The sequence below is a fragment of the Diabrotica virgifera genome, chromosome 4 (genome assembly GCF_917563875.1).
Source record: "Diabrotica virgifera virgifera chromosome 4, PGI_DIABVI_V3a".
Classification (NCBI taxonomy): Eukaryota; Metazoa; Arthropoda; class Insecta; order Coleoptera; family Chrysomelidae; genus Diabrotica; species Diabrotica virgifera.
Genome location: NC_065446.1, coordinates 264,285,408 through 264,307,386, shown reverse-complemented (window position 1 = coordinate 264,307,386; position 21,979 = coordinate 264,285,408). Strand labels below are relative to the sequence as shown.

The following is a 21,979-nucleotide window of genomic DNA, read 5'->3' as shown; positions in this document are numbered from 1 at the left end:
TAAACATTGTGTGCAAAAACGACACCAGTCCAGTAAAAACATTAGGAACAAAACTACAATATAACTCTGAATTTTGATGTCATCCATTTCATCCATCTTTCGACTATATAGGTAGTTTTCTTTGCTCTTCTGTAAAATTAGGAATATGTGACTCGTGTCTCGTGTTGTTTTTGAAATGACCGATTCAATTAATAAATCGATGATGGTACATAATTTGATATTAATTATTGGTAATTTGTACGAATATTTTTAACAATTACTTTATACTATTGTACCATTAACTTATTAAAAAAATAACATTGGCTTTTATATTTTTAAAAATCTATAGGTACCTACACAGTTTTTCTTATTTGTTATATATTTCTTTGCTTAGATTTATTTTAGAGATATAATAATATCTAATAAACGCAATATTGATTAAATAAAAAATAAAAAAAGTAAAGATTGGTATGGGATTCGAACCAGGATTATCCACGCCCGAAGACAAACGACCAGTTCTCGTCGCCATCCGCTCGAACTGTCAAATCATCTAAAATACTCGTCGATAGGGTAGGATAGTGACGTCGTCGATACTCCCCTTGAATTAGAAAGAGACTACCGACCAAATAGGCTCATTTATCTCTGTCGCAACCGTCACCCATTTTAAGATCGTAAGGCGCAATCTAGAGTATAATATATCTATGTTGTTAGTTATCTACATAAATATTATTTTAAAACTATTTCCGCTAAAATAGGAATATATTATTGTATTATTTCTTGTAATGTTAGATAGATTCGACATAATTGCACCCAACAAACGTTCAAGTGTATGGCACTACGTAATAAATGTTCCAAAAGGTTCTCTAAATATTTAAATTTAAAAAGGCATACCACTATACAGGTAAGGACAAAACTAAAGCAAAACTATTTAGTGCTTTTTGGCTATTATTCAGAATCAATAGGGGACATTATTTTATTTTGTTTCAGAAAACATAAAGTAGCTGACTAACTAAAATTTGCCCATATCAATGCAGTGCATGAATGCCAGAAAAATTGTTCACACTTACAAACTATTAGAAAACATCAAAAAATTCATACAAAAGACATTGATATTGGAAAAAAACAAGGAAACTTCAGGTGCATATTGTGTAACTACGAAAATTCTGTAAAATCCAATTTAATTCTTCTTTTTGAAGAATATCATGCTAATAAAATAGAACAACAAGATCTTCACTTTTCTAGTGAACTGGAATTTCAAAAATCGAAAATTGACTTTAAAAAAAATAAGAATTGTCTTTATATGTCACGTACAGTCATCCATACATGGCTGCAGAGAGCAAACAGAGTTATATTTGTAATCGTTCAGGCTTTTATGTGAAAAATAAGGATATGCAGTATGTATTTAAAACCTCAAGGAAGCAAAAAAAAATAATGGAAAATGCCATTCTTGATTGAAAGTTAGTATTTTACCAGAAAACGGCACTGTTAACATAAATTTTATACAAACTTACGTTGGTCATGACAATGACATGGGTTATTTAAATATTACTAAAAATGAAAAAATGAAATAGCTTCTAAAGCCTAAAGCTTCTAAAGAGATTCTGTATCGAATCTGGAATCTGTAATCTTCTGTACAGAATCTCTAATATCACCTAATACGGAAACCAGAGGAATTTTAGAAGCAGTTTTGCTAGCTATTTCTATTTTTTATTTTTAGTAATATTTAAAAAATGACCCAAGTCATTGTCATGACCAACGTAAGTCTGTTAAAATTTATTTTAACAGTGCCGTTTTCTGGTAAAATACTAACTTTCAATCAAGAATGGCATTTTCCATTAATTTTTTTTGCTTCCTTGAAGTTTTAAATACATACTGAATATCCTTACATTTTTTCACATAAAAGCCTGAACGATTACAAATATAACTCTGTTTGTTAATGCCCTCTGCAGCCATGTATGGATGACTGTACGTGACATATATAAAGACAATTCTTATTTTTTTTAAAGTCAGTTTTCCATTTTTGAAATTCTAGTTCACTAGAAAAGTGAAGATCTTGTTCTATTTTATTAGCATGATATTCTTCAAAATGAAGAATTAAATTGGATTTTACAGAACTTTCGTTACAAAAACTGCACTTACAGTTTCCATTCCTTTTTCCAATATCAATGTCTTTTGTATGAATTTTTTTATGTTTACTAAGATTTTGTAAATGTGAAAACTTTTTGAAACAAAATAATATCGCCTATCTTTCTGTATACAATAATAGCCAAGAAGCACTAAATAGAAGTTTTTTCCTTACCTGGATGAAACTTAGTGACATGCTTTTTAAATTCTAATATTTAGAGAACCTTTTTAGTTTTGAGACATCTGTTACAAAATGCAATACATTTGAATGTTTTGTTGTGTGCAATTACATATTTGTCGAGTTGATCTAAAATTACAAGAAATAATACAATATTATGACAATATGTATAACAAAGAGAAATCTTTAATATATTCCATTATATATTCCTATTTTAGCAAAACTGGTTTAAAATAATAGTAGGTAATAATTAAATAGTAAATAATAATCTTAACCTCAAAATATTGTAGGCCTTTTTATCTATATACTAGAACTAGATTATTCTGAAAGCAATTTATGATATTATGCCTGTCTTGTGTTAAAAATGAATAACCATTTTCAATTTTTTTTAATCAAATAAACAAATTTAAACACAAACATTTTTTAAATCTTATTAGTGTTTGAATCATGTTTGAATTTCGCGGCATTTTATTTTACATTGGAATAGAACTGTCACAACTTGACCTTGTGGAAGCCAAGGAGCCAAAAATTTTATAATTTCTAGACGCGAGTACAATTAAGGCCGCGTCACAGAATAGAAAACAATTCGGACACGTTCTTTATTCTGTACTCAATTATTATTAATATATTTGATTTACATACAGAACAGATACAGCATCCAAATATGTGGGAAGTATAATAATATAAAAATGGTAACACCGAGAAGACAAACAATAGAAATAGATGAACAGAAACTGAAAATATTGAATCCAATTGAATATTTGTTGTTCGTTAAAATGAATATACATAACTGCCAAGAAAAACAAAATTACCTAAATAAATTTCGGAATCATAATCTTATCCCATATAAAAAGCTAATGTATAGGAAGAAAAACATAAGATTTTGTGATGGTGTGATAGCCACTTCCTTCTTTAAATAGAATTTTATTTATAAATATTTATTATAATATAGGTTAAATAAGTAATTTTATATTTATTTTACAAAAAAAATGTTTCCTAGTCAAAAGAGACCACTGTATACAAATTTATTAACAATGTCAGAGGATTTTACTGAGTATCCTCAAAAGCTCCTTTCAGGCCTTGGAAAATCAACAAAACGGGGCATTAAAAAGTGTCCTCGATGTGGCACCTTCAATGGTACTCGAAGTACAGTGTGTAAGAACAAAAACTGCAATGTTGTAAACGTAGATGCAGTGAAACTATTAACAAACACTGAAAAGCAGCTGTATTCTGTGAAAATATGGGACATGGGGCCTAATTATAGAGCCTTTGTACAACTACCACTTCTGCAATCTTCTTCGAACGAAGACCCACACGTTTACTCTGATGTAGCTCTTTGTTTTGTCGATTCTTGTAAAAACTCCTTCGACAACTCAATTCTAAAGTGCCATGAAGAAGGAACCGATTCGAATTCTAAAAAGCTTCTCTTCTGTACTCATATTAGGTCTGCTCTAAAAAGCCAGAGTAAAGCTAGCCCCATGGAACTTAAACCTTCAGTTCTCACTTCGTTAAATGTTACAGATGATATTAAGGAAAAATTGTGTTCTTTCAACTCTGAAAAAGAAGGAGTGTTTGTACAGAGAGTTTCCAAGTCTGTCATGGCTGTTAAATGTCAAGCTAGTGCTAAGCATCCTTTAGGATACCTACATTTTACATTTATTAAAGGAAAAGGAAGGGATGTATATGAAAAGTTCTATTGCAGTTGTTCGGAATTTTCAGGTTTGTATTTTTTCTCTTACTTATTAACGAAGTGTTACTGTGACACAAAACTAGATAAAACTTCTATACTAAATTTACAATCAAGATGCAGTAGAAATAAACAAACCAAGACATATTAAAGTTACTAGGAGCCCTCCCGAATCATAATTTACAATGTATAAACTTTGGAAATCATGATTTGGGATTTACAATGTATATACATTGTAAATTATGATTTGGGAGTGCTCCTAGTAGCATTTAACGTGTCGTGGTTTGTTTATTTCTACTGCATCTTGATTGTAAATTTAGTATAGGTATACAAGACTCAAGGAATTAACTTTAAAAAATGTATATTAGGTGTATTAACCCATTCACTGTCCTTAGACGCATAATATATGGGTCATAAACTCATTTACTTATGAGTCCTGGGAACCATAACGTCGGTAGGTCACAAATACATGGTCTATTTTTCCTGATATTAAAAATAGGATGTGTCAGAAAACTGTTGCTCTTTGAAGAGGATTTTATATTTCTTAATAACCTACTTAATGCATACACACTTGTTCGCTCGCATTAGTCTATTTCGAATTTGTTCTATATTTGGTTTTCGTGTTATAATTGTTCCTAGATTTTTGAGACTCTCAACTTCCTCCAAAAATTATATTATGTATTATTAATTGTTTGTACTGTTAAATACTTTTCTCTTACATATTCTTGGTCTATCTATACATTCCATGTATTTTGTTTTTATGTCAATAATAGTCCTTTTTTACGACTTTTCCCTATAATTCTTTAGTTATCCATATCCCTTCCTGTTTGCTTCTTGCTACAATTGCTATATCATTAGCCAACTCCAGGCATTAATGCTTTTTGTGATATATAATTAATTCCTTTTCTATTTATATCGACTAAAGAGAATAGATGAAAGTGGATCTTACCTTACTGTGCCTTATTCCTTCGTTTACTACGAAACTGTGTGGTATATCATTATTTGCTTTTACTTGGTTTTCAGTTCTTCTTGTGGTTGGTTGTATCATTCTAATATGTTTTCTGTTATTCCTAGTTCTTTAAATGATTCATACAGTTCATTCCTTTTTACTATATGAAATGCTTGTTTAACCCATTCGCTGCTGGTCACGCACCAGCAAGTGATATGGTTACTTCAGTCAGGTGCTGTTCAACAGCATGGCTCCTAGCCGAGTTCCATCCTCTTCAATAGGCAGCCAATAAGTTAAAGTCTATAAATAATATCATGGTTGGTTTCTGGTATTGGTAGCTCTCTTTCATCAAGAAAATCTATTCTATTGTGCTTCTTCCTTGTCTCATCAGTTATATATCGTCGGCTTAGCGACACAAAATTGTATCTCAGAAATGACTACTTTTCAGCAGAGCTTATTTAAGGTTTTTAAAAAAGTGATTTGCATTTTGTAATGTTCTGTAGTTTATTCTCAAATTTTTTGTTCCGAATTATTAATCTTAGAAATGTTTACTTTAAGGTAATACAATCATACCCAACAATGGATAAATTGTGTTCTCAAAATAACAACATTTAGATAAAAAGTGGTGGAGATACATTTTTATGTCCCTAAATGAAACGTCTATTATTATAGAGACTTACTGTTGGGATCAGTAATTTATGTGTAATTCTTTGTTGCTATAGTATTATAATCTAATTTTACAACTGAGGGTTACCCAATTTTCTAATAATAATAAAAGTAATAATCGTAATTCATTTTAGAACTTTATTTAAAATCACAAAATAAAAGTAATCGACTTTAGATATTGATAGAACCGATAAACAGTTTTTTATTTATTTTTTTAAATAAACATCAACTTTGAAAACATTTTCAAACATTAATTTTAGTTGTGTCAATCACTTACACCTGATTGATTGTGATACGCTCTGCTGAAGAGTAGTCATTTCTGAGATACTGTGTGCCTAAGCCGATGAAATTATCAACTTATTCACTTTTTTACGCCTTCACAGTTGTAACAGAGCTGGAAATGCAACAGACCACGCTGCTAAATATACGAAACAAATTATTAAATCCATTGTTGCTACCTGCAATCACCATTCAGTGCAATAAAATTTATGCCACAAAAATGTAACGCAATATCATCAGTCAAAACATAGTATCACAGAAATGTAAGACCACTTACATTTCTGTGACACTCAAAGATTGCTAAGAAATATAGTTACGAAAACTCCTTACTGGGGTTTAAGGTGTTCGGAGAAATACAATTTTGTGTCACTCAAAAGAACTTAATAAGGTAAGTTCAATAGTGTAGATATCTCAAAATGGAAAAAAATGTAGTTACGTTTTTGTGTCCCTAAGCCGACGATATATTAACCAAGAATATCTATCGGTTATATATCTTGATTATTTTGAACCTCTGTTCTACCTGTTGCCCTAAATGTGAATCTCAAATTCAGTAAAGTTGAAGACCAGAAAACAGGGCTTACATTCATATCATCTTCTCTACTTTGGAGACTCTTTCTACTCTGCGTTAAAGCACCTTCTCAACTTCAGTTTCGTCACTCACTACAACTTGAATTGTCAACTTTGAATTTTTATTTTGTGACCCCCATATGGGACATAGGATGTAGGTAAGGTCCTAACATCTAAGATTCACATATCTTCGGCCTAATATGAAAAATGGATAAATCCAAAATATTCAATTTTAAACTTTTAATGGCATCTGTTAGCATTATTAAAGTTTACTAGATTTTGCTAAAATTGTGAAAATGAAATATTCAGTCCAATTTCAAGTCCATTAATGTTTAAAACCATATGAAATCTGCACAAGTCCGCTCTTGTTAGTGGCCAAACCGTTCAAATGTATGGTGCTTTTCTGATGTTTATACAATAAAAAGTCTTTTCATTGTAAACGGCTGAGTACCTACAGGGTACAGGTTAAAAGGAGACAAGATATTGTTTGATAATTAAACATTTGATAATAATTGTTTAGGGACTTATGCAATTTTCACATTACATATATTCAGTTGTATACAAGTGGCGTTATGCACACTTAAATAGGTAGGTATTGTCTCTTCTGTAAAATCAGGTATTTTGGACTTATGCATTTTTCACATTAGGCCGACGATATATGGCATATACCATCAAACAGGAATATATGGTAAATGAAAAAATGTTGTTAGGACAGTGAACATGTTAAAACTATCATAAAAATACTTCATTTATTCTAGGTTTTATTACCATTAATATTTCCATTATCTGTTGTTTATAGTGTCAGAACTTTCTGGTGAAGGATTTGAGAGTGTAAAATACAAATGCATCCACTATTATGCATGTATATGGGCCCTAGCAAGTGATCAGAAATTAAGCGAAGAATTTACAAATATTCTCAGAAACGAATTTTCATTTGTAGGTAGGAAATGAAAGATTGTGAATTTAATATTTATTCTTAGATAAGAATCTTTTTACAGGTTCAAATAATAATACCACTCAAAATATTAAATCTAGAGATAATGCTGTACCGAATGATTCAACAAAAGTTACTGAGAAGGTAGACTCCAATCGTTCTACTGATCCAAACAACGATTTTAATGTTACTGATTCAAAATCTAAAGATAAGGTCTTAGTGACTGATTCAAACAAAATTACGCAAAATGATAAATGTAGACATAAGCATGCAGTAAATTTAGTAAATAGAAAAAATGGTTCAAAAATAGTGAAGAAGGTAGGTGAAAAAAATGATATTTGTGAAGGGTTATTAGATCAAATCTAATTCATTCATATTTACATACAGGGTAGCAAAAAAGTATGGCAACACGGTAATTTCTCGGAAACCGCTAGAACGATTTTTATAGATTTTGATAGGTAAGTAGTAATACTAATTTATAGATTTTGATAGATATTATAGTAGTAATTACATTGTTGTCAAATTTTCCGTTTTTCTGGAAATCTAATGAATTTTCTTATTTTAAATGGAACACCTGTATATTTTTTGCGTTTTGAAGTGCTTAAGAAATACTGATTATTTTTCATGTTATATTCCCTATACCTTAATGCCATAATTTCGGAGTTTTTTTTTGGCCCTTGGGAGCTATGCCCTTTAGCCAGCACCAAATCCTAAACTAAAAACTTATCTAATCCTAACAAGCACCGAGATTATGACGAAACCAAAACGAGCAAGGATGGGAAAAGGAAAAACACTTTTCACACCCAGGGATCGATCAGGGTGACTAACCACAGAATAGGTAGACCACAGAGGCAAGGGATATTATAACAACCAGGATAAAAACAAAGGTTATTCAAAGCTAATCCTAATCTAAAGTTTTAATTTACACGACTTGAGGAAACCTAAAAGAATATTAAAGATTGAAATTTTATTTAGAGCCAGTAAATTCATGAGATTGTAAGGGGGAAAAGGTTTTCTTGCATCAGCTGAATGTATAGTTTATTTCTATGTATGTTAAACTTGGTACATGCGAAAAAAATGTGATTTAAATCGCTTGGTATATTAAGTACATATTTCACATAAATCAGACTCTATCAGACCAATCTTGAACAAGTGAAATGGGAAACAGGCATGTCCAAATTTTAAACGGCTTATGGTAACTATATTATATCTCGACAAATCTTGATTTTTGTGCCAGTACTGCGTTGGGACACAGCATAATAAACGAAACCAGCAAGGACACTCCCTGATGCCGCCTTTGAAGTTGAAAAGTACAGAGTCGCCGTTTTTCGCGTAGTACATTTCAGTGGTGATGTGATGTGTTGGTTCATCAGTGTTGCCGATGTCACCAACTTTATTACCCATAAGATATTCTTTTTGAATAATTTCTGGAATTTATGCAAAAGATTAACAATACAATCGCCATTCATCGTCAATATTTTGCGTTATGTCCCAATTATTGACATAATTCCCACAGGCATACGTATAAAATTATGTTAAAAAATATGAATGTCATAAAAGTTGAGTAAATCTGATAATTATGTACAAATCGGCAACACTGTCGATTTTCTACATTGTCTGTATTGTCTGGTACTACGCACAAAATGGCCGACGATCTGCGCAGTAATAGTGCGCGAACTTTTCCCGCCTACTAGTGTGTCACTGCTGTTGCGTTTTCTATGCTGTGGTTGGGATCTCTGGATGTAAAAGTGTGTAACTTGTCGGGTGGTTTACGCAATATTGTTTCCATCTTAATTTCCAGCTATTCTTTAAATTATATTTACTTATCGAAATGCATTCTTGTAGCCCAATATCATTTGAAATTTCCTCGCCGTTCAGACTACCGTCTTTCGCTAACTCATCTACTTTTTCGTTATTTTGGAGACCAATGTGCGCTTTAACCCAAGTAAAAATTATCTTGAATTGTCTGCTCGTTAGGTCAGATATTAGTATTTTTAGGTCTACTATAAAGGGATTACTGCTTACAGAATTTGCATCTATTTGGCTAGAGAAACTTTTTAGGACTGATAAAGAGTAAATTTCGGAGTTACTGCTACATTTATTAAAAAAAATTTAAACAAATTATAAAGATCAATGTTTTCGCCCCAGGTAGACATTATTTTAGGTTCTTTGGATCATTGGTAACAAAAAAGTTCTTTTGTAATTTTCCTCTAAAGTTATTCGTTTCCGAGTTATAAACAATTTAAAACTGAAAAAAATCGAAAAATGACGATTTTCTAGGTTCAAAAACACAAGTAAAAAATAATTTTTTTGAAACTACGAAGTGCCTAAATTCAAGTTCAAACCTTATTGTATCAGCTACCGATAAGTGATTTGGTCTTACTTCATTTTAAAACATTGTTTTTTAGTTGTTAATGCAGCCTGATCGCCCGTCGTCTCATATGCGCTTCATTAACAATTATTAAAAAAACAATGTTTTAGAATAAAACGTGCCAACAATTCTTATAGGGAGCTGGTAGAAGAAGGTTTGTGCTTGAATTAAGGTACTTCGTAATTTTAAAAATTATTATTTTTTACTTGTGTTTTTTGTGTTTTTGAACCTTGAAAATCGTCATTTTTCGATTTTTTTCAGTTTTAAATATTTTATAACTCGGAAATAATTAACTTTAGAGGAAAATTACAAAAGACCTTTTTTGTTCCCAATGATCCAAAGAACCTAAAATAATGTCTACCCGGGCCGAAAAATTTGATTTTTATAATTTGTTTAAAATTTTTTGTTTAATAAATGTAGCAATAACTCTGAAATTATGGCATTTAGGTATAGGGAATATAACATGAAAAATAATCAGTTTTTCTTAAGGACTTTAAAACGCAAAATATATACAGGGTATTCCATTTGAAATAAGAAAGTATTAGATTTCCAGAAAAACGGAAGATTTGATAACAATGTAATTACCACTATAATATCCGCCGCATTAGAAGACGCTTACCCACCAAAATCTATAAAAATCGTTCTAGGGGTTTCCGAGAAATTACCGTGTTGACATACTTTTTCGCTACCCTGTATATTAGTCAACTGGTCCTTGCATTTGTCGATTACAAGAAGGCTGTTGTTCTGTTTGAAAGTTTGAAACATTACTTGAAATACTAAAACAACGCTGAATATATTACACTAATTCAAAACATCTATGAGAACGAGACATCATGTATATGACTACACAGAGACACAGAAAAATTCAACTTATGTTGAGGAGTAATACAAGGAGACAATATTTCATCAGAATTGTTCACGGCAGCTCCAGAGTCAATACTTAAGAACGCTTAATAGCAAGCTATGGGCATCAATCTTAGATGAAAAAATAGTAAATCATCTGAGGTTTTATACATTATATTATCATACATATTTGTGTAATACCCTATCCGAGAAAGCAGAATTAAAAATAAACTTCGAGAAGACTAAACTTATGATAAATCTCGTAATGAGCGGAAATATAACTATTAACAATAATACCATACGACAAACAGACACTTACAAATATCTGGGACAAGAGATCAAAATATGTAGAGGCAATCAAATACATGAAATACAGAGACGAATAGACCTGACATGGGCAGCATTTTTCAAAATAATCCATATCTTAAAAAGTGTAATTTCCATGTGTCTCGAGCAATAGGTTTATAACAAATGTGTTTTGCCCATACAAATTTATTAGCCCGATCAGGGAACGCAAAATTTTACGAAAACCTCCAAAAAAATAAAGGAAGGATGAAAATTTGGAAATAGGTAGTTGAAATTGTCTATTATTATATAAGAAAAAGTTTACAATTCTACATCCCCTCCATTTGACAAAAATTGGAAAATACGGGATGAAAAATATTTTCTCGTGAGTGAAAAAATATACGTTCAAAATAGGCCCGGAATTGGATAAAATGACTAATTCTAAGCAACTTTTGTTCTATAGAGTTTTTTCACTAAGTCAATACTTTTCGAGTTATTTGCGAGTGAATGTGTTCATATTTAATAAAAAAAAAATGTTTTTGGACGGTTTTTCGGAGATAACTCAAAAAGTAAGTATTTTAGCGAAAAAGATATTCTTAGTAAAAATATAGCTTATAAAAAATTGAAAAAAATGGTGTATCCGTGAGGTCTGTAGACCCAGTAGAAGCAGAGTTGCAGCTAATGAAATGTAGGTTATTCTTCGTCAAATTCCAAATCGAATATTTCAATGAGAAATAACCAAAAAACGGAGAACTTTTCGGGGAAAATTCATTACAACTTTTTTAAAGTGTTTAAAAATAGGTTTATTTTTGTTTTTTAAAAAAACTTCTAACATTAAAAGTAAGTGAGTTACGGTCAAAATATTGTGGGTCCCTTTTATTTTTTGGTAAAAAAATGGCGAAAATCACCCCTTAATTAGCTTCTCAAATGAAATTAATCGTTATCACTTTACAAGTTACTTTATTTATGTATTATTTATATTATCTATAAGTTTCATTGGGTCAAAGTGCTCAGTTCTGAAAAAAAAATGGGTTTAAAATAAAACATTTTTTTTAATTTTGAAAAAAATCGTAATTGTTTATGGAATTAACTTAAAAACAATTAGGAATACCAAAAATCTAAAAGAGTAATAAAATGTACGTTTTGCTTTTCTGAATTTTTTGTTTTCTTGTTAGACAAAAATTGGTTATTCTATGACTGTTCAAAATTTGCCTAAACTCGTGTAGTTACTCGTTCAAGCCATTTTAACTACAGCTTTTTCAAAACGAAGGACTTTGAACCGATGAAACTTACAGATCATAGAAATAATACATAGACAAAGTAACTTGTGAAGTGGTAATGTTAAAATTTATATGTGATTCTAATTAGGGGATGATTTTCGCGATTTTTTTACCAAAAATTAAAAGGGACCAACAATATTTTGAGCGTAATTCACTTACTTTTAATATTACAAGTTTTTTTAAAAAACAAAAACAAACCTTTTTTTAAACACTTTAAAAAAATTAAAATGAATTTTCCCCTAAAAGTGCTCCGTTTTTGGGATATTTCACATTGAAATATCCGATTTGGAATTTGACGAAGAAGAACCTACTTTTCATTAGCTGCAACTCTGCTTCTACTGGGTCTGCCGACCTCATGTATACATTTTTTTCAATTTTTTATGGGCTATATTGTTGCTAAGAATATTTTTTTCGCTAAAGTACTTACTTTTTGAGTTATCTCCGAAAAACCGTCCAAAAACATGTTTTATTTTGTTAAACATGAACATATTCACTCCCAAATAGCTCGAAAAGTATTGACTTAGTGAAAAAACTCTATAGAAGAAAAGTTATTTAGAATTAATCGTTTTATCCAATTCCGGTCTTATTTTGAATGCATGTATTTTTTTTCATCTTCGAGAAGGGGGTATCCCCTCCATTTTTGTAAAATGGAGGGGATGTAGAATTGTAAACTTTTTCTTATATAATAATAGACAATTTCAACTACCTACTTCCAAATTTTCATCCTTCCTTTATTTTTTTGGGGTTAGATTGTTCTTTGATGGGGCTATATAGAGCGGATACTTCAACACTGACACGAAAATCTGCAAATAAACTCAGTTATTCGATGAGCCATGGAATATGCAATGCTAGACTTGAGCTTTTGAGACCACATAACAAACCATCAAATCAGGCAAAGATCAGGAGTTCCAGACGTTATTGAAAGAATTACGACTGTGGACAACACAAATCATGGAACGGAGGCCCAGAAACTATAAACAAAGCCAAGGACGACCATTGACTAGATGGACCGATGACATAAAAAGAGTAGCTGGCTACAAGCGGCCCAGTGTAGCGAATATTGGAAAGAACTCAGGGAGGCCTATGTCCAGCGGTGGGCGCGATTGTTTGATTGATCGTAATGATTCAACGGGTTATTTAAAATGGAAAATACATGGCAAAGAATGTAAGGAAAAACTTTAAAATACCTCGGGACCAGTATTACATTGAAGTTTTTGGTAATGTTAGGTTTACCCAATAATCTTTCAGAATTATTAACAAATTACAAGACTGGTTCAGTACTACTAAAACTCTCAAGTGGTTATACTAATACAATACTGACTTTTTTTCTTGTGTACTGTTGTTTGGACTCGATTTCTTTAACAAAATCTAATAAAAAAATGTCTTTCTAAAGTCATACAATATAAGTAACAATTTACAACATAGGTAGTGATTGCTTTTCAATTTTTAGAACTTGATATTACATAGAAAAAAGGAAACATTGAAGCAGTGCCAAAAAATAATGCCAAAAATTTTACCAATTGAAATAAAAGTACTGGAAGAAACACCAAAATCAAACGATGTGGTTTCATGGGGGTTTGTGGATTGGTTGTCCTTTGTAACGGAGTCTATAAATCGCACTATGCAGTTTGAAAACTATGGTATGGTGAACACTACCATTCTTCAAATACCAGAGGTATGAAATATATGTTTTTTTTTTTCTGAAGGACACCTCACACCAAGGGCGGATCCAGGGAGGGGGCCATAGCCCCCTCCGAGTATATAAAAAAATATAAATTTAAATATTTGCAGTTCAAATGTTTTTAATTTCAAACACATATATATGTACACATATATATGTATCAATTTCCATATTCTATACACACAAAGAATAATAAAGTCACTAGCACTTAGAACAAAGGAGTTGGTTAGTATTGTCACACAGTCAAAAGGAATTGTTTTATAAGTATTGTGTTTTTATTTTTCTAATGAAAAGTATGGTCACAATAAAGGGATGACAGACCAAAGCCTTGTCAAGAAACCTTTAACATCTTTGACCAAACTCATGAGCAAAGACGAAGCCATACAAACCCATGAAAAAACATCATACCACAAGGAGTGCGTTCAGGTTGAGCTGGATTTTCTACAAAGTTATCGCAACCCTCAAAAGTCAGTCATTAACCAGATAGACTCTCAGAGGTCTAAACAGATACAAAAAAATAAAGAAAGACTACGACCACTAGTAGGGTAATAAATATTTCTCTAAGAGACCATCGTGATGATGGCCTCTGATTCTGGACGAAGATGCTGGACCTAGCAATGAGGGGAATTATTGTTAAGGTTTAAAATCGCATTAGGAGATAAGACTCTTAAATAACACCTATCCTCAGCATCTTCCTGAGCAGCATACATTAGTAGCACCAGTCAAAAGCAATTAATAACATGTTAGTTCAAAGTGCAAATTATTATATTAAAGAACTGTCTGTCATATTTGACGAAATGACCGACGTATCCCATGTGGAACAGCTTTCTCTAAATTTGAGATACATACACAATAACAACATTCGTGAAGACTTCGTCAAGTTCATTGACGCTTGAACCTAAACGCTCATTGAACCTAAAAAAATTAGTGAAAATCAAGAAAGAGGGAAAGAACAATGCCTGATAGGAGAAGCATTGCGAAAATAATATTAAACTTGTTGAAAAAACTGCACTTGTATCCGAAGAAATGTGTGGGAATCGGTACTAGGGCAGGAATGGTGAATTTTAAGGCACTTCTCATACACGGTAAAAGTGTGTGAAAAGTGCCTTAAAACTCACCATTGTAACCCTAATTTTTTTAAATTACCCCCCGTACCTCCGGTACCTCTCCCCAAAAAAAGTTCATGGCCCCTCCCGAAAATCGGTCCTGGATCCGCCCTTGCCTCACACTTAGAATAGATTCGTCTCGAAATTACAATAATTTCATCATACAATTTACGTCGTTATTAATCAAAATTCAGAGTTGGTACAATGATATGAAATGATTGTAATTTCGAGACCAATCTATTCATGTACATTTTATTTCGTTTGAGTGACATATTTTCCATAAGATGTGTGCAGTGTCCTTTATGTTAATGGATTAATGTTTGAATGCAGATTAAAGAATAATTTTATCAATTTTTACATAGGTATACATTTTTGTCACAGTGAAATTATTAAAAAATATTTAATTTTAGGATTTCTACAATTATTTTGCTAAACGGATCCCGAGTATATATGAAGTGGTTCAAACGGGAAACAGTTCAGCATACTACATAATGAACATACTACATCTAAAGGAAATTTTTGATACTCCAAAGGTAAATATAAAAAAAAATTAACAACAATTAATTTTCAGCTTCAAACTGGAGAAACTAAACCTAGCCTCCTTACAAGTAGGATTAAAAATCAACCATACAAAAACACAAATCATGACAAATCTTGTGTTAAGTGAAAAAATTTTAGTAAATGGCATGCATATCGAAGAAACCACCTCTTATAAGTACTTGGGGCATGAGATACGCATAGGAAGAGATAATCAAACGTGCGAACTAAGCCGCCGTATAGGACTCACTTCGGTGGCATTCGGCAAGCTGAGCTATGTTTTTAAGTGGAACTGCCTATGTGTCTCAAAAGAAAAGTATTTAATCAGTGTGTGTTACCAGTATGTACTTACGTATAGTGCAGAAACTTTAACAATAACCAAGAAAGTATGAAATAAAATTTGTGTTATCCAAAGAGCCATGGAACGCTCAATGTTAGGCATTTCTCGTAGGGATCGAATTACGAACAAGGAAAGAAGACGAAGAACAGGAGTGACACATGCCATAGAAAGAATTATGACCTTAAAGTGGAACTGGGCTGGACACATAGCTAGAATGTCGGATAACAGATGGACACAGCGAATAATACACTAGAGACCAAGACAAGAAGCATATCGAAGTAGAGGTCGCCCGCCAAGAAGATTGTCAGTTGACATAAAACGGATGGACAAAAATTGGACGCAAACAGCACAAATCAGAAATGCATGGAAAAGACTGAGGGAGATCTATATTCAACAGTGGATAGCAGTGGCGGCTCGTACCACTTTAAGAAGGTAGTGCCAGAATTCGGACAGTCGCCAAAATTTTTAGTGACGGGTTCACGATATTGTCAAAAAAGTTATAAAACAAAAATTAAAAAAACATAGGCGCTGATATTTTTACCTTATATATCTTATGGTAGGGGAGCCCAAGCGGGGATTTTTGCAGTTACTCGAGCGCGTCAGATTAGCATATGGGGAGAAACCTGGTACCCTGCAGATGTACCTCTACCATATATTGGCTCTAAACACAGGGGAGTTCGTTAAGGGGGGACCCAAAAAAAAATCTATCCTTAAAAAAACTCGAAATTGTTAGATTAAGATAAGGTAAGTTAAGTACATGCAAAAGAGTGTATATTTCAAAAATCTGACGATTTGAGCCGAGCGTAATGAAATGGATGAGTCCCAAATTTTCACAAGAAAAAAGCGAATATTTCGCGAAATGAATGACAGATCGAAAAACTAAAAAATATGTGCTCAATATTTTTTAAAAATCTATCGAATGATACCAAATACGACTTCCCACGGAGAGGGGTGGGGGGTAAATTTAATATTTTAAATTCGAATGCCGCGATATTTCGCGAAATAAACATCAGATCGAAAAACTGTAAAATACACTTACTCAATATTTTTGAAAAATCTATCGAATGGCACCAAACACGACCCCCCCACGGAGGTGGGGTGGGGGTTACTTTAAAATCTTAAATATGAGCCTCCATTTTTTATTGCAGATTTGGATTCCTTACGTAAAAATAAGTAACTTTTATTCGAAACATTTTTTCGAATTATGAATAGATGGCGTTATAATCGGAAAAAACGATTGTTGGAAATGGAAAATTAAATTTAAAAATGGCAAGCGCCCACTAAAATGGAAAATTTTACTTAACTTTTTTTGGTTTTAGGACCTACTCTTCACAACCCAATAGGTCCCCATAACGCTCGAATGACTGCAGAGTTAGCATACTTTGCTCCCCTACTATTATGTATATTTATCTGAGGTGCCAAGAAATTGTTCAAAATTTGTCAAAACAGTTCCGTAAATTCATTAACAATAAAAAAACTCTCAACTTACAACCATTATTTACTGCTAATATTACTTAGCTTGTATTACGATTTAGTCTCTATTTACAAAATTATAAAAATAATACTATTTCATTATTTACACACATGCACAAAGTTGTGTTAATAACACTTTTAAAGTTTACGATACATGCTTCTTGTTTTTTTTTTGGTTGCAAAGTTTTCAATGACTTTATTATTAAAATTATCAATACCATTTACAAAATGCTTTTCTGCAGATAACATACCTAATTCGTTCTTCTTTCATTGTATTTTTAACTAATGTTTTAATTCGTTTTCACATCGAAAAACAGCGTTCTGCTTCAGATATTGATGTAGGAATGGTAATTAAAATGCTTAAAAGTTTAATAGTTTCTTCCAATGTGCCTTTTAAACCTTCCTCATTTAATAAAACTCATAGCGGAACAGCCCCAGAGGTAGTACTTAATTCGTCTCACTAATACAGTACTTCTAATTCAGTTTTAAACCGAGTTTTGTTTAAAAATTAAAATTGTCTCTATGTTTCATTATAAAATGATTCGAGACGGTAGACCTTTGAAAGATCTGGAACTTTAAATATTATGAACCTTTAAGTCGTTGTCTAATTCGGCGCTAAAATTGACCAGTTCCTTAAATTAATATGCCTCTATTTTGTGAATTTTTTTTTCGTCGTGACCTCTTTAAGCTAACTCGAAAGCTCCACAAAACCTTATAAAATTTGTAAAGAAAAACCACCAAAAGAGTTTTTTAAGATACTAATCTGATTCATTGTCAATTGAAATAATCAAAATATTATTTATTGCCCTTGTCGGCCTTGCGCCCGGCACGAGATTCTCATTTAAGGTATACTAAATAGTCCAATATAGCTCTTTCTCTGTCACTTATATAGGATGCTCGTAAAATCTTTCTCTTTTCAGCCGTGCCAGTACTAACCAATTTTGGCTCAAGATTCTCCAGCCGAATAATCTCCGCTGTTAGTGGCAACGATTGTACTGCGCGCACAGTTGCCAGATTTTATATAATTTATGAAGATAAAAAGAAATACACACAAAAAATTAACAGGCATTAAAAGATTTTAAAAATAAAAAATATGCTTCTGCATAGTTAGGAAGGTAGTGCCATGGCTCTATGGCCATGGCTCTATGGCACTACCTCACGGGCCGCCACTGGTGGATAGATCCGGGTAAATGAAGTGTAACGTTTATTTTAGAAATAGTTTAGATATTCGAAAACTTGTTGATTTTCCTCTAAAATGATCTTTTTATTGATAACACTTTTTGTTTTTAGATTAAATTGAAAATATCCAAGAAGTTCGTCCACAACGACGAAAAGGGCTATGTTGAATTCGACGAAAACGACGACAACGAAGACGAATCTTTTCTTTGTCCGTTTATATACTTCATAAACGTCGGCCAATCAACTGTAGATGAAAGTGACAATACCAACAATTATTTTTATGTAGAATGGACGCCTTCCGTTTTTAGCGTGACGAATATAGGACAGCTTAGGTTTCAGTATAAATATGGACGTAAAAGTACATAATATAAGTTTAAATTTCGATAAGTTTGATTTATTTTATTTGACTATTGTTCCTGTATGTTAGGCAACTAATAGATATTATTAGAAAAGACAAGTTTTCAATCTAATAGCACATAAAACAACACCAAAAATATTACTCTACATCCCACCAGATTGAAAACAATGGTAACCTTCTCTGGTAACACCTCCGAGGCTTCTACAATTTGCAAGCCATAACGGATGCTGAGACCATAGGAAGATGAGGGAATTTTACAATTTATAATTCGCGTTCCATCTGCTCAGCGCGGTAAAGTTCCAACGAGAATGGTTCCCTTCGTACTCCAATCAGAGTAAACATGTAAATCAAAAATGAATAACCATTTTCAATTTCGTTGTAACACGAAACCACATACAGACAAAATAACTACACTCACGGCACAAAATTCCGCTACTAAAAATTCTTGATTAAGTTTGACAACTTATAACTTTATTATTTGTAACAAAAAATTTTTGCTTATAATAATGCATTATACGGGTCTGAATGGAAGCGTTATATTTTCTCCTAACTTTAAAAAAAATTAAAGCACTCATGGGAGTGCCGACAGAAGTGAAAACGTCTTATAGTATCTAAATTACGAGCTCAATGCTTTTTCCCCATCCAAAAAGAAATGCTATACCTATATTATATACGCGTTGCGTACGTTCTATGCTTTTTAGGTATACATATGCATAATATACAGGGTGTCCCTGACTAATTGACCCACGCTATATCTCTTGAACGAATAGAGATTTTCGAATGGGACAAAAAGTGATATATTCTACTTGTAATACCCTTAAATATGGCGTACAAAAAAAAATCATCCCCTAAATATTCATCCCTTAGTTACAACCCCTTACTTTAATTTTTTTAATAGCACTCTGTATATTTTTTTATAGTTTTGGATGTGGTCTTTTATCGTCTATTCAACACATTTTTTGAAAATAAAATCGGTTCGTAAATAACCAAGAAACTATCAGTTTATTTTTGTTAATTGTGTGTCCCAAACTAATTTATCCAGGCTATATTTCTTAAATGAATAGAGATTTTCGAATGGGACAAAAACTGATCTATTCCATTTGTAATACACTTTCATATGGCGTAGAAAAAATTGATCCTCTAAATATTCATCCCTAACTTACAGGGCGCTATTTAAAAAAAAATAAAGTTAAGGGTTGTAACTAAGGGATGAATATTTAGGGGATAATTTTTTTCTACGCCATATTAAAGTGTATTACAAATGTAATAGATCAGTTTTTGTCCCATTCGAAAATCTCTATTCATTTACGAAATATAGCCTGGATAAATTAGTCTGGGACACATAATTAACAAAACTAAACTGATATTTTCTAGGTTATTTATGAACCGATTTTATTTAAAAAAAATGTGTTGAATAGACGATAGAAGACCACATCCAAAACTATAAAAAAATATACAGGGTGCTATTAAAAAAATTAAAGTTAGGGGTTGTAACTAAGGGATAATATTTAGGGGATGATTTTGTTCTACGCCATATTAAAGTGTAATACAAGCAGAATAGACCACTTTTTGTCCCATTCGAAAATCTCTATTCGTTTAAGAGATATAGCGTGGTAAAATTAGTCTGGGACACCCTGTATATACGTACGAAATTTAGTTCGGCAAAGTGATGACGGTCGCAAACACAATACTTTTTCCGTATCTAAAAAGTGCAAAACGTCCCTAAAAAAGTTTTCACTTCATAAATTTATTTCGTCGAAGCAATGACGGTCGCTAATTCAATACTTTTTCTCCATCTAAAAAGAGCATGACGTCACTAAAGAAGTTTTCACTTCAAAAATTTATTTCGTTAAAGCAATGACGGTCGCTAATTTAATACTTTTTTCCCATCGAAAAAGTGCAAAACGTCCCTAAAGCAGTTTTCACTTCAAAAATTAGTTCGTCGAAGCAATGACGGTCGCTAATTCAATACGTTTTCCCCATCTAAAAAGGGCACAACGTCCCTAAAGAAGTTTTCACTTCAAAAATTTCGTCGAAGCAATGACGGTCGCTAATTCAATACTTTTTCCCCATTTAAAAAGGGCAAAACGTCCCTAAGAAAGTTTTCACTTCAAAACATTATTTTGTCGAACTAATAACGGTCGCTAATTCAATACTTTTTCCCCCTCTAAAAAGTGCACAACCTCCCTAAAGAAGTTTTCACTTCAAAAATGTATTTCGTCGAAGCAACGACGGTCGGGATGACGGTCGCTACTTCAATACTTTTTCCCCATCTAAAAAGTGCACAACGTTTCTACAGAAAAGTTATTTCGCCGAAGCGATGACGGTCGCTAATTCAACACTTTTTCCCCATTTAAAAAGGGCAAAACGTCCCTAAGAAAGTTTTCACTTCAAAACATTATTTCGTCGAAGTAATAACGGTCGCGATGACGGTCACTAATTCAATACTTCTTCCCCATCTAAAAAGTGTACAACGTCCCTAAAAAAGTGTTCACACGAAAATTTATTTCGTCGAAGCAATGACGGTCACGAAATCAATCCTTTTCCCCATCCCAAAATAGATTGTACATTTATTTTAAATTTAAATACTTCTACACAATTTATATATACATACACCATAAACATAATAATTATACGTACAAAATTTATTTCTCCGAAGAGATGACGGTCGCGAAATAAATCCTTTTTCCTCATCCTAAAATAGGTTTTACATTTATTTTAAATTTAAATACTTCTATACAATTTATATAAACCTACACATAATATACCTATATATTATGTACAAAATTTATTTCATCGAAGCGATGACGATCGCGATGATGGTCGCGAAGTCAATCCTTTTTCCCCATCCTAAAATAGGTTTTACATTTATTTTAAATTTAAATACTTCTACACAATTTATATATACATGCACATAATATATAACATAAGCGACGACGGTCGCGAATTCAATGCTTTTTCCCCTATCCAAAAATCGCACAACGTCCCTAAAGAAGTTTTCACTTCAAAAATTCTGTGGAAAAATTGAAGAACTGATTTTGTTTCATAGTCCTTTCGTATTATCCCGGAGGCATCACTAAAATTTTGTTTTTGGAATTATCCAAATATCTCTTTTCCTGTAAGAGCTGCGCAATGTTTTGTAAATAAATCAACTGATTGACTC

At 32.1% G+C, this 21,979-nt stretch overlaps 1 protein-coding gene across 2 annotated transcripts; it reads left to right on the top strand.

The window, feature by feature from the left end:
- The first annotated feature begins 2,663 nt into the window (after nt 1-2,663).
- Nucleotides 2,664-18,845, top strand: LOC114325283 (uncharacterized protein C2orf42 homolog). Of its 2 annotated transcripts, XM_028273304.2 has the most exons (6): nt 2,684-4,000; nt 7,229-7,369; nt 7,428-7,681; nt 13,593-13,817; nt 15,340-15,462; nt 18,570-18,845. In XM_028273304.2, exons 1-6 carry the CDS (start codon nt 3,271-3,273, stop codon nt 18,822-18,824), a joined length of 1,728 nt encoding a protein of 575 aa, XP_028129105.1. In that variant the 5' UTR covers nt 2,684-3,270; the 3' UTR covers nt 18,825-18,845. The 2 variants fall into 2 exon arrangements, with proteins under 2 accessions (XP_028129114.1, XP_028129105.1); XM_028273313.2 differs by lacking the exon at nt 13,593-13,817 and having other exon boundaries at nt 2,664-4,000.
- Nucleotides 18,846-21,979: the final 3,134 nt, after the last annotated feature.